General features: G+C 43.9%; 1 protein-coding gene across 4 annotated transcripts in view; it reads right to left on the reverse strand.

The window, feature by feature from the left end:
* Positions 1-13,814, reverse strand: part of SSBP3 (single stranded DNA binding protein 3) — a 135,909-nt gene that overhangs the window by 33,099 nt on the left and 88,996 nt on the right. For all 4 annotated transcript variants that reach the window (XM_045027173.1, XM_045027171.1, XM_045027174.1 and 1 more), the window contains exon 5: positions 5,642-5,731. In XM_045027173.1, the coding sequence (XP_044883108.1) occupies positions 5,642-5,731 (90 nt within the window). The remainder of the gene's footprint in view (positions 1-5,641; positions 5,732-13,814) is intronic.

Here is a 13,814-nt window from a genome sequence, read left to right on the forward strand (position 1 = left end):
CATTTACGTGGTAAGCTTTTGGACATCTCTCACAAACTGTCTGAGGCACCGGATGTGCTGGAGAGTTGGGAAAAATGGGCTTTGGTTGTCACAAGAAGCCATGCGGGATCCCATAATTGAGCTCTATGCATAACGCTACAGCTTTCTATTCCCTAGAAAAGCAAAGAGGACTGCTGAAGGTAAAGTTATTCAAGTGCCCTGAGTTTCTAGGAAGAGAGCTCTTTGTTTTAGGAGGAGGAGGAAAAGGAGAAGGAGAAACCTGGAGTGGAGGCTTGAAATTGGGGTGATTCATAAACAGAAAACCAAGTGCACTGTAAGGATCAGCCCTTGTCTGACAGGAAAGGGGGGCAGGCAGCATTTGTTGCAAACTCTAAATTGCAGGTTTCTTGTATGACTGAACACCCTGTTCCGCTAGCTGGGCTGAACATCATTCCCAGATGTAATGGTCAGCCAGACAAAGCCAGCCTCCGCTGCGAACAGCTGGAAGGCTAATACCACTGATCCTAAGTCCCATGCTCTCTTGGAAAGAGGTCTCCTCAGTTGGGAGGGAAGATGTAGAAGCTGCTGGTGGAAAATGCAAATCCACTATGGAGAGCAATGCCCAGGAAGCATGTTGAACCCTGGCTAGACAGTATCATCAAAACATACTGCTTAATAGAGTTTTGAATTGAGATATCCTCAGGGGGAACCATTAGAGATTTGATCTGTGTGGGCCCTCCCAGGAGCTGGGTATGAGAAGCCTACTGGAGAGTATTTTCCACAGGCAAAACAAATAGGATAAGCCCTCACCCCTGTATTTTCTTGCTGCTTCCTAGGAGTCTCATGACATTCACCTTGCCTGGGAGCAGGAGACAGGGTGTTTTGCCCTTCTCACGCTGTCTAGCAGAGACTGATTCACGGAGGTGGTGGGTGAAGGAGAGTGAAGTTCTGTGGCTCCTGCCAGCACTTTGCTATTCTGAGGGGTCCACAGAGTAGTGAGGGTAAGAAGTCAGCATCTGAAATTGCTCACATTCCAGTAGAAAAGCCCATGTAACAAGGTTAACTTGTGAAAAATGTTGATTACTGACATGGTAGCAGAGTAAGGAAAATTCATTCCGTTTCCCCTTAACTTCATATTATATGTGAAATACCCTGCCAGCAATGTCTGTTCCTTAAAGCCATCCTCTCCTGATGGCCCGAGGCTCCCACTCCTACCAAACCAGCAGTGACAGAGTTGTAAGCGTGCCACACTAACCCCACTAGGGTGGGCTGATGATGGCTTCATTCTCTGGCCCCATGGAAGAACCAGGGTTGGTTGGTTACACATAGGTCTGCTCTGTGCTACAGCTGCCCTTTCTCCAAGGTGCGAGGCTACCTGAGGAAGGAATGTTGTAACTGTGGCAAGAGAGATGCAACATTCTGGCCCTCAAGCGCCGGAACAGGACTCATTACGTAGCTTGCGACACACATTGGTGGTGCAGCAGCAGCCCAACTATTCTGATCTGGGGAGCCTAGAACTGCAGTCAGGCTACACTCTCTTTTGGTCTACTCCTATCAACTGGTTAAGCAGCAGTCTGGTGTCTACACTACTAGGAAAATTTTTTTTTAAACCAATCAGTTCCCACCCCATATTTTTAGAGAGAAAACAGACTGCCACTGCTTTATTAGCAAGCTAAGGCATATGCTGAGCTTTATTACACAATCAGGAGTGATGTGTTTATGCCTGAAACCCAAGAAGAAAATAAATGAAATGACAAGATCTCCAGTTTTTCCAGCACAAGAGAAATAGGTAATATAGAATCACTCACACAATTAAATAAGAGCTACTTGGAAGTATAATAATCAAGGCTTTAGAAATATTAATGAGACACATCTGATGTGATACCAAAAAAAGCATAATAGCCTGAAAGCTTCACCTAGGGGGATCATGAGTTACAAACAGTACCTCAATTTCTCCTCCATTAGTCTCATTTCTGTTTTACCAACAGGATTGCAAGCCAGTAAACAAATGTATTTATTCTGGGTAATGAACGCTAAGGAGGCGAATGAAAAACCAGTTCAGAAATACCACCATCTTTCACAAGTCCCAAGATCTCTAAGCATTAGGGGGCAGTATAGGAACACTGACTAGCTAGTGCTTTGTTATGGTGCATCTCTCACACTAACTGCTGATGCATAGCTAACACAGCAGCAGACATTGATTTATGTTCAACTTTCCATTTCATCAGAGTGTGTTACAGAGCGACATACAGAGTTCAAACTTTGGAGAAAATATATAACCAGAGTGTGTCTCTGGATTATTATAGATGCATATGTGTGTGCATATACACGTACACACACGCACACTTGCATGGCATTTACTCATTACTAAAAAGGCCTTAAACTTGTTTGTAGCTGTTGAGCAGCAACCCTTTTGTCCATTGCAAGGAACAGGAGAGATCTCGTCTATTGCTGTTGGAAGGCTAAATTTATGCCTAATGTCAACTAGGATGGGAAGAGCTTCCCTGACCTTTTTGAAGATGAGTGAAGGGAAAAAATAATGTTTTGGACTATAGGTCACAATTAGGAGGGGAAAGGAATTTTAGCAGGTAACCATCCACGTGACCACAGTACAGTCACATGATAAACATGAGAGTTTCCTGTCACTAGTTCATTAACATTCTGAACCCATATGTGTGTACACGGCACTTGTTAAAGTTTTTCATTTTTGGCAAGATGCCTGGCAGCAACAGGGATCTAATGGCAATGCTTTACCATCAAGTGTGTCCAAGCTTTGCACAAATGAAGGCTGCATTTACCATTTGCCACAAGATGAAAGGTTGGAGCTAATTTTTATAAAATGGAATAGACTGTAGGCATTCTCCACCACAAACTCCAACACAAAGTTGTGGCCTGCAGCTGGGGCATTGCATGCTGGGACCAGTAGTCTCCCAGGGCCATCATCATCTTGGATACAACTATATTTCAAAACTCTGCTGGTCACGCATTTGGCCCACAGGCTACAGTGAAAATGGCTTCACAATGAGAGTTTTTACAAACCTCATCAGCCCTAGAGAACCTCGTACCAGTATTACAATGTAAGAGCCTGTTGGGCTCATAGCTGTGCGTGCTATATTAAGATCTACTCCCTCCCAGTGACCCTATGGCTTCAATCACCACCTCTATTCTAATACACCCAAAACCTGCCCCCTTATCTCCAGTCTCTCCTACAAAGCCAAAAGAGGAGACGTCCACTGTCATCTCTAAACTAATCACCCCCCAAACGGACCTCCTTATTTCCCCCCCCGTAATCTTCACTGACAACTCTACAGGTCTTAGAGACAGGCAGGGCCGATCTCATTGTTCCCCATGACCCTTCTCTCCTTTGTCTGCCTTTTCCCATTCTTGGCCTTGTGCCTCCTACCATGCCTCCCCTGATGCCTGGAACTAGTTCTCTGGCTTCACAGGCCAGGCCTCTTCCTCCTTTAACCCTGCTAAAAGCTAGCTTTGAAAGGCAATCCCTCCTCCTTTGGTATCCTCAGTAATCCCCAGTCCCTCCTTTCCTGAATATCCTGTATCTGGTGTTAAGCTCACTGGGGGAAGAGGCCAGATCTATGATTCTGAGGCGCTGTTCAGATTAATGCTATTCTGTAATGGAATTTTTATTTTGAAGTTACTGGAATCCATACTAACCACTAATAGACAAAATCCAAGGTAGTAGGTCAAGTCTGGAAAACAATTAGGGCACAGTCAGAGCACCCCCTACATTACACCAAGTCAATGGCCTTCAGTGATCGGATTCCACATTACGCCGTTACTACATTCTGGTTCCATTCCTTGCCTTCATCTGCTAGTGGACTAGTCAGTCTATTGCCCAGGCTGACACATGGGTCAGGGAGGGAAATCCTAGCTACTTCAATCCTTTGCATTTCCTGTGTCCCTTCAGACATTGCCCTCTCCAACTCGGTGTTCTGTTCTGCTACAAAGATAAGAAATTAACAGCTCAACACAGAACCCCCCCAGCAGGACTGCTGGAGCAGGCAGAACTTGCAGTCTCTCCAGCATATCCAAAAGTGGAAACAATCCCAACACCTAAAAAAAAATATTAAGGTGGTTTTGGTACAAAGTTCAGACACCGCTAAAAGGTGGCATCCTTTCCAGGGGTGAGGGAGACAGCAGCTGGGGGTGGCTTTCGGGGAAGGAAATGTGTGGGGTAGAATTTGGGGTGGGAGGGCAGCTTTCAGGGAAGCACCTCTTGTGACAAGTGAATCAGGTGGCGGGAGCCCTGTTGCCCGCCAATGGACACCAAGGCTACTAGAGCCGTGGGCCATTATAAACCAGAGGAAGGAAGAAATGCTTAAATTCCCTCTTTCACTCCTACCCCACATCCACTCTGATTAAATAAAATGTGTCACTTCTCGATCTGCTCCAACTTTTTTGAAATTTGGAATCCCACAGAGGTGTAAGGTTGCAAGCTGGGGCGGGTCAGGTAAGGACCAATTCCTCACTCAGCAGAATGCAAATAAAACCCTGGAAAACACATTTGTTATGTACTGGGAACAGAACTCAAGTTGCTGGCAGCAGCTATAATCTGTGAGGCATTATCTCTTCTCTCTTTGTCTCCTCCAGTATCAGAGAGGCTTGGTAACCCTGAAACAGGTCAATCAATATTCAAATATTCTTATTTTGACATAAGCGTGTTCAGGAAATGGGGAATTGTTTAAAAAAAAATTCCATCTCTCCACGCATGCACATCAACTGCAATACTGCCACAACAAATCATGACCAGTTTATCAAGTAAAGCTGTCTATTACCTAAGAACTTCTCCTGTATACAAATCATGAACCCAGATAATAGCAGCAACTGGTCAGAACAAATATTACCCACCGACAGCCAGCTCATTTGTTACATGAACAAGCACTTATTCCTTAAGAAATAAGATCATAACGCACCAAGATTTCACATTGAAGCAACCAGTACATATACATGGCATACAAAGAGGTTTCAGAGAAATTAAAAACATCTTACACATAATAAATCTTAAAGCTTCCATTCCAAATGCTCTTTAAAGTCCTTCCTATTAGGATCACGAATAGATTATATTGCCAAGTCTTGAATCAGGGCATAAGTAAAATGAACCATGGAAATGGAGGGGACACTTATGGAACTCTGACAGACAAATTCTTACAAGGTGTCTCCTTGACACGCAATGATTTTTGACCCATATTGAATCTGCTTCTGCCTGTGGCTACAATTTAAGCTAGTGTTTGTTAAATGCGTTCAGTGATTGCAGTTGGAAAAAATCAAGTGGTTAACCAGAAGGAAAAGGTTCCAAGAACCAAAATCCAGCATGTTTTGAATTATGCACAAGCCCGTTATGACCGAAGAATAAAATAAAATCTCTACTCCCCTTTCTCCCCCCCAAAAAGCAATTTTGGAAAAATATCAAATTGTAAAAAAAGAATCAGTGAGTAATTTGCTGTGCTTACAAAAAACAATGTGGAATAGCAGCAGAATGTTACAATTGATTGGCTACTTCTGGCTTTTTTCATTAAAAAAATTCATCAAGAGATAAAGCATCAGACTATTTTCTGGGATCCTCTTGGAAGTGCAATGCTGACATTAAGAAGCCAAAGAGACACATGCAACACCACCAAAAAGAATCAGGAAGTTCAAAACCTACCTGAAAGAAACCTGGAGGGATGGGACCGCCTGGCATTCCATCATTAGGAGGAATGTTTCCTAGTACTGGACTTGGTGCTGCAGCTGCGCTCTGCAGGAAACAAAGATGGACAAATTGATTTCATGTCAGATTTAAAAGGCAACCTCTCCTGCCATACCTCACTATACCAATTAACCCATGACTAATCACTGATAGCATCAAAGGGGTATGAAATCAACCCTCACCCTCTACGCCCATTGACAGAACATTGTGCTTAAGCACTCAACCAAAATGGAAGCCGACGATGGTCTTTAGGTTTAATATCTTCGGACCAAATATTGCTCAGGTCACCTCTATGCCTGGGTGCAACTGAGGGCAGGGATTGACCCTAAAGTGACTTTTTAATCAACTTTTCCACACCATCCATTTAATTATGGTAAGTACGTATTTTAGAAATCCAACAGCATCATTCATGGCAAAAGAAATCAGCAAAGATGCCCTCAGTTGACACATCATCAGCTTGGAGTTTAAAAAAACAAAACTAAGGTTTTTTGGAACAAGAGCAGCTATGTCTCTTTCCCTACTGATTTTCCCTTCACAGATCACCAGGGAGGACTCTGAACCCACTGTTCAGGGCTTCCAATTGACCTAACACCCTCTTCTCCCCGCCCCCCCCCAAACCATTTATTTACTTCCTTGTTCCTGCACCAGTGTGTTTCTCTCTCTCTCTCTCTGAGGTCAGCATGCTTCTGGGAATGCAGTTCACATCATCCATTAACAACCAAGAGGAAGAGCTCATGTTGCACCCCGTTCATGGCCCTGCAAAAACTGAGGCTTTTAAAAAAAATAACCATGATAATTTAGCATCGTTAATCCATTGGAGAATCTGATTTTGGATTCTAATGTGCCAAATTTGGAACTTTTTAAAAAATAAACTTAACAAGTCTGCTTTCTTCTTCCAGATTTGCTGCACTGCTTGGCTCTGTCCTCCAAGAATGGTGCATCCCCCACCTTGCAAGTGGGGCACTTTATTATTTATTTTCCAGTACGGTGTCTTGTAATTACTGCCAATGTTCAGCTCCACAAACAGCCCCTTCCCTCCAGGCCCCTCACAAAGCTCGTGCAGTTCCTTATATTTTAGTTGCTTGGACGGTAATTCCTAAACCGCAAGTGGCTCTGCGGAAAGCCTTTGTTTTGGTAGACAAATGATTTGGTTTTGTTCACCCTTGTGTACAGCAGAGACTGCAGGTTACTTAGATAATACGGTTGCTAAATGGGAACAAGAGTTAATATTTACTCCCTCGATATTATCTACATTGTGGGGCAAAGGGGAATTCTCTGGCATGCAGATCAGCCCCATGGTGGGCCGTGAAACAGAACCCTTGCTGGGTGAACTGGCCATTTTTATAACCACAGTAGGTAAAGATAAACAGCTGCAAGACTAAACAACTGAGTATTCACTTGCAGTTTATGAACCAATCACTCCACTTTGGCCTTTCACCTATGGAAACAAACGGAAGGCTCTTAGTTTAAATTTGGCAGATTCTGCTTGTGTCAAAAGAATAGCTGTACACACTGAACTAGCTTGCTACTTAATGTAAGTGGCAGCTTCTGCTCTGAAAAGGAGCAGCATTATGTAAGGCTGCTGCTACTCAGAAGGAAAAGAAAGATTTCTTCCCTCAACGCCACAGCTGACAGAAAATGTCCCTTCTAGGGCAGGAATAATCATTTTGCTGTAAAAGTTTTGCTGTTGCTCGTTTATCTGTAGACAAGAGAGCCAATACTTCCAGTGCCATTTTAAAGATCATAGTAATTTGAAAACCAGTGCGAACGAGTTTAATGCAATCAGTGATTACTTTCCTTTGAATTTTTACAACGAACTTGTGTACTTGATGTTACATAACAGAACTATCGCTCTCTTCCTCCAGTGGTTTAGATTGCATTCACAAAGGAAAACCCACAAGATAGCAACACACAGTAAGATCCTCTTTCCTCTTGGTTTAAGTCCCACACCTACCAATCTCCACTTCCCACCAAAACTTCTCTAGAGAGAGCAACACTGGAGAGTCCATTTTAAAAAAGGTAAACGGCATCTCTTCAAGTGTTTATCGTAATTTATGTTATGGCAATTTCAACAAAACAAGAAACTCGTAAGGCATTCAAATGGGCATGGTAAGCCTTATGACAAGTCAGGAACTAGCTGAAAAACACCACAGTATTTCACCCAACTTCAGCCAACAAAAACCCTCAGATTCAGAGTCCAGGTAGTGAGTTTGGGTTCAGAAGGCCCCATATGACAGTTAGCACATCAGACAACTGAATTCACCTCTCCTCCATAGCCTCTCTCTCTTCTATCCTTCACTCCAAGTGTCAATGGATGTATTTAAAACACAAAGGGGAGGGAAGCCAGCTTAATAGTGCTTTTAAATTATTACGCCAGTTTCAGTTTTTGGTAGAAAATTTGCCCCGAGGCTAACAACCTGTATGCCTGGGTTTCAGTTCAGTGTAATTTGAAACTGCCAAGCTATTTACACCTTGCTGAGAAAAGGCCGTGTTACCAATGCAAAGTACAAAACTCAACACAGTAATACTGAGCAGCAAGACTGAAAAATAACTATTGAGCATAAACAAAGCCCCTCAAACGCATGAGATCATTATTCTGCAAGTGTTTTTTGAAGGAAGAAATAATGGCCTGGTTGTGGGGAATGCCCCTTTTAGCGAGGGCCCAGGACGGTTTCTGCACAAATGAGTTCAGAAGGAACTTTGGCGCTCCTGATTTGTGTTTTAGGTTTCTCTGCCTTTGCAGGCAGCCAGCTCCTGCTCCACCAGTCGCACGCAGTGAGTTATGAAGTCGCAGCTATTACTTGCTCCGGAATGGTTCTGGGCACTGGCTAGTCAGGGGGGAAGCAGGGGATGAGTGCGGCTTTAGATTGTATGGGTTTGTAGTTCACCCGTACCTGCATTACATTTTATAGCCAAATCAGTATAAAGCATTTTTATTAAACATTACAAATAATAAGGATCTCAAATAGATGGGCTGCTTCTGAAATGTCTTTTAGCCAGAACATGGCAACAACCTCTCCCCACAAAGCCATCCACAGCAAACATCATAAGCCACTGCTTTCACCCTTGCAAAGCTGATTTGAGCCAAAGGCAATTTACAGGATGGATTAAAAAAAAAATCAAATGTAAAAAAAAAAAAGTGATTTAAAAAAATTAAATCAGATTTTATTTAAATTAATTAAAAACAAACAAAACAAGCCTACTTACAATTTCAAATTGACCTAAGGTCCTAAAAACTTCTTATAATCTATTAAAGTCATTTAAATTAAATACAATAATTTTAAGCAGTCCATGTTTGTTGGCAAGTTTTAAAGGACGGCAAACCACTGAACCGGTGGAAGTCACTCGCTAAGCACCTAGAACCAGAGTTTACAGAAGTATTAAACCAGCTTTTGGACAGCCTTAGGGCTGGTCTACACTAAGGGGAAAAATCGATATAAGATATGCAACTTCAGCTACGTGAATAACGTAGCTGAAGTCGAAGTATCTTATATCGATAACTTACCCGTCCTCACGGCGCGGGATCGATCTCCGGGGCTCTCCATATCGACGCCGCCACCGCCGTTCGCGGTGGTGGAGTTCCGGAATCGATATAAGCGCGTTCGGGGATCGATATATCACGTCTAGATGAGACGCGATATATCGATCCCTGAAAAATCGATCGCTACCCGCCGATACGGCGGGTAGTATAGACGTAGCCTTAGCCTCTTCTGCAGGTGCAGAGAGAATATTCTCTTCAATTCAGTGTATTCCACTAGCTCAGTTCAGTTCAAAGTTAAGAAACCAACTGGGAGCTGAAAGGGACGGAGAGCTTGTTCACCTCATCCAATCTAAATAAAAACCAGGTGAGAGGATAAGCTCTACTAGTTCTAAAAATCTTGAAGAGCATGGTGACCAGAAACAATCAGTTCAATGGGTTAGCTACAGATAACATTTTTGGTGTTTAATAAATCAGTTAGCTTTACAAGCAATATATTTTATTGTTTTTTAAATGTATCCAGCACTTAATTTTTTACATTAAATAAAACTACCTAACAAGTGCATTTTTAATTTAATTTAAAATTACCATTCAAGTAGAACTTTACAAAAAAATCACAAGTAAAAAATGCATTCCTTATTTACCAGATTCATTTGCCATTTTCTGACATAATAAAAAATGTAAAGATTAAGAATCTGAACAAATGCAACTTAAATAGTTTAACTGCTTAAATAAGTGTATACACACAAACCCCTCCTGGTTAGCAAAAAGTAGTAAACAGTGCAAAGGCTATATTTAGTTGCAAATCAACATGTTTTAATAGTTACCAACTAATGAGAATCAGTCCTTTAGGAGAAGAACTAAAGAAGTACAAATGTAAAACATGATTAAAATCAGTGATTTACTTGCTGATTTATATCATGATTGAAGTCAGTAATTTAAATTACTTTGATGTAAATTAATCCACCTCATCAATTTACAAAACTAGATTATGAACCCTGAAATTCCAGGTTTAATAGCAACTATCAATTCTCAGGAGGTGCTACCTAGACCAGTCTCTGTAGTACTGGTTACAACATCTGAGCAGCCTTTTTGGTGGATCATACATTTAAGGAGCCCAGCAGTGATTTTGTCATCAAATATCCACGTTCCATTGCTGTACACAATGAAGCAGGCCTCGCCTCACCCTACCCCACCAACTATGATGGCCATAACCGGCTCTCACAAAAGCACAGGCAGGCAGAAAGGCTTCTTTTTATTTAAATTATTTCAGTAAAAAAATTATAGGGTGTCCCTAGATGAGGGAAGTTTATATCGCAGGTAGTGTGTGGTCTACCTGTGAAATCTCTGGAATGGGAGTCAAGAAACCTGCTGAGTAATCTGATAAGTCACTTCACCTCTCTGCACCTTTGTTTTCCATCCCATTCATATTGTCCATCTTGTCTATGTAGGCCAGAGGGGAGCAAACTACAGCCCATGGGCCACATCTGGCCCACAGGACTATCCTGCCCGGCCCTTGAGCTCCCAGCCAGGGAGGCTAGCCCCCGGCCCTTCCCCGGCTGTCCCCGCAGCCATGCTGCCGTGCGGGCAGCATTCTGGGAAGTGGAGCAGCACTCTCCTGCAGAGCAGAGCAGCAGCATGTCTAGCTCTGGCCAGACAGCACGGCTGCAACATGCTGCTCTGAGAGGCACGGTAAGGGGGTTGAGGGGTTGGATAAGGGGTAAGGGGTTTCCAGGGGCAGTCAGGGGACAGGGAGCAGTTGGATGGGGTGGTCAGGGGACAGGGAACAAGGGGGGGTTGGATAAGCGTGGGGGGCAGGGGTGTGGATAGGGGTTGGGACAGTCAGGGGACTGGGAGCAGGGGGGCTGATGGGGGTGGGGTCCCAGGGAGTGGTTGGGGCGGGAGGTCTCGGGAGGGGGCGGTTAGGGGACGAGGAGCGGGGTGTGTGTGGATGGGTCAGGGAGTCTGAGGGGGGCAGTCAGGGGGCTGGAAGTGGGAGGGGCCGGATAGGGGGCGGGGACCAGGCTGTTTGGGGAGGCCCAGCCTTCCCTACCCGGCCTGCCATACAGGTTTGCAACCCCAATGTGGCCCTTGGGCCAAAAAGTTTGCCCACTCCTGATATAGGCAGTGAACACAATAGGGTTCTGATCTCTATTAGGGCCTCGAGGAACTACCAAAATACAACCCATACAGAACACACAAGAACAAACCTCTGATTTATGACTTAGCCCTGCCTGGAGCGCAGGGGAGTGGACAAGATGACCTATTCAGGTCCCTTCCAGTCCTACACTTGATAAGATAATGCTGCCCCAGTGCAACACAGGGTGTGCACCGGGGTAGCGCATCTACTGCTGCCCCAGTGGAAAAAACAAACCACAAAACTCAGACAAAAAGTGTTAGGCTATATCGATTGAGTTTCTCTCACCCATCTCCTCCCTTCACCCCTCCTCTGCCCACCAATTCCCCACCCATTTGTAGAAGTTAAGACAACCTACAGGTGTGTCACATCCTTTGCAAATGGCTCTAAGGCCATAAAGAGCCACACAACCCATCACTGCTGTCCCAAAAAATAAGCCTCTGTTAAATTCAGCACTATTCAAAGCCACTGGTGTGCTTCAGCCAGGCTGCCTTCAACACACACGTGGCCCCATCCATGCAAGCCTGCGTTTAAACGTGACCTGACAATGGAGGGAGGGGGAGAAATGGGCCTGTGCCTTGGAATACTATGGATGACATCACAAGCACAAGGAAGCAAAAGCTGAATGACAGGGGAAGTGATGTTTATCCAGGCTGTTTAAAGCCTAGGTTTCTGTTACCACTTATCTAAGTAAAGCACTCAGAAGAAAACGTTCTTCCCCGTGGGGATTCAACACCCCTTCAGCCCAAATTAAGGGCTGAGAACGCAACTGTGCATCAGAAGCACAATCCTCCAGATAAAACAGGGAAGAACCAGATCTGACATTCCTGGTATTCGTACAGTTAAAAATAACTAGCAGGAAAAACAAACCCACCCATTTCAGGCTGTCTTTACACAATACAGAGGGGGGGGGGGGGGAGGGCACAAGCCCAAATTCCTCTCCCCTTTGCAGGTCAGACTTTAGAAGTGACATGAAATCTTAATTCAAGCCCACTGAAAACATTGCAGTTTCTCTGCAAGGCAGATGAATGCTTTTAATGAGAAAATATATAAGACCCAGCGCCAAACTGCAGCAAATCCACTTAAAATTTCCTTTATAAAGCCCTCTATCACACAAAATGCTTCTCTCCGAAGAAGGCAGCATTGCAATAAAGCTGCCAGGCAGTATTTTATGGTTTCCAGAGATTTCCAGCACACCATAATCCCTTGGTGGGAAACCTCCCAAAGCTAAACAGATCCCAAAGTGGATATTCACCCACGAAAGCTCATGCTGCAAAACGTCTGTTAGTCTATAAGGTGCCACAGGATTCTTTGTTGCTTTTACAGATCCAGACTAACACGGCTACCCCTCTGATACTAGAATAATACAGTTCACATATCTGGGCACTCCAGAGCCCATCTACACCACAGGAAAAACTGTGCGCCATGGAGAGCAGAGTTGTGATCTGACTGGTCACTGCCAATGGGCAAAGAACACATGGGTTTAACACCATGTAGGGGAACCTAGGTCAACCTCAGCTAAAACACTCATTTATCAAGGCTACCATACCCTGTTCAGCACATGGTGGCAATAAAGTCATCATGGCTGCCCTAAGCAATGGCAGAGAATCATGCACCACAAACTATGTTTTGCTAGCATAAACAGACCCCTGGTCTAATTTAGCCAATACAGTTTCCTGGTTGAATCTGAGCATTGTGTTGCATTCTCTAGGCGAGAGCTAAGGAGCAGAGTAAATGGGGCACAATGCAAATGTTTTCAAGCATGTGCCCATTTTCCATGAAATCCCAGCATTGTTTTTCCATGATCCATACCCCCCACACCCCGTTTATATGTAAAATTCCATGCACATGTGGCACTTGGCAGAATTTAATAATTAAAAACCCACAAGTGCCCTGAGCACATTGCAGGATTGGAGCCAGATTGCAGTCTTTTAAATCATTCATCAAGTGCTGGCCAAAGTGAAATTTTACTTTTTAATTCTCCTCCCCAACCCCTCTGCTCTCCAGTAACACTAAGTTAAACACAAAGGTCCCTCTATACAACAGCCTACCTATGACCTTAGAGCAGGGGTAGGCAACCTATGGCACGTGTGCCGAAGGCGGCACGCAAGCTGATTTTCAGGGGCACTCACACAGCCCAGGTCCTGGCCACCAGTCTGGGGGGCTCTGCATTTTAATTTAATTTTAAATGAAGCTTCTTAAACATTTTAAAAGCCTTATTTACTTTACATACAACAATAGTTTAGTTATATATTATAGACTTATAGAAAGAGACCTTCTAAAAACGTTAACATGTATTACTGGCACGCGAAACCTTAAATTAGAGTGAATAAACGAAGACTCGGCACAGCACTTCTGAAAGGTTGCTGACCCCTGCCTTACAGAAACATTACATCCCCAAATGCATGGGCCCTTGGACCAGCTCTGCAAGAACACATGCCATGAATGAACTGGCACTGTAGTGACTCTTTACTGGAGCCACTACAGTGCCATCAGATGCCACACTAACATGCTCT

The sequence above is a fragment of the Mauremys mutica genome, chromosome 8, assembly GCF_020497125.1.
Source record: "Mauremys mutica isolate MM-2020 ecotype Southern chromosome 8, ASM2049712v1, whole genome shotgun sequence".
NCBI classification, from domain to species: Eukaryota; Metazoa; Chordata; order Testudines; family Geoemydidae; genus Mauremys; species Mauremys mutica.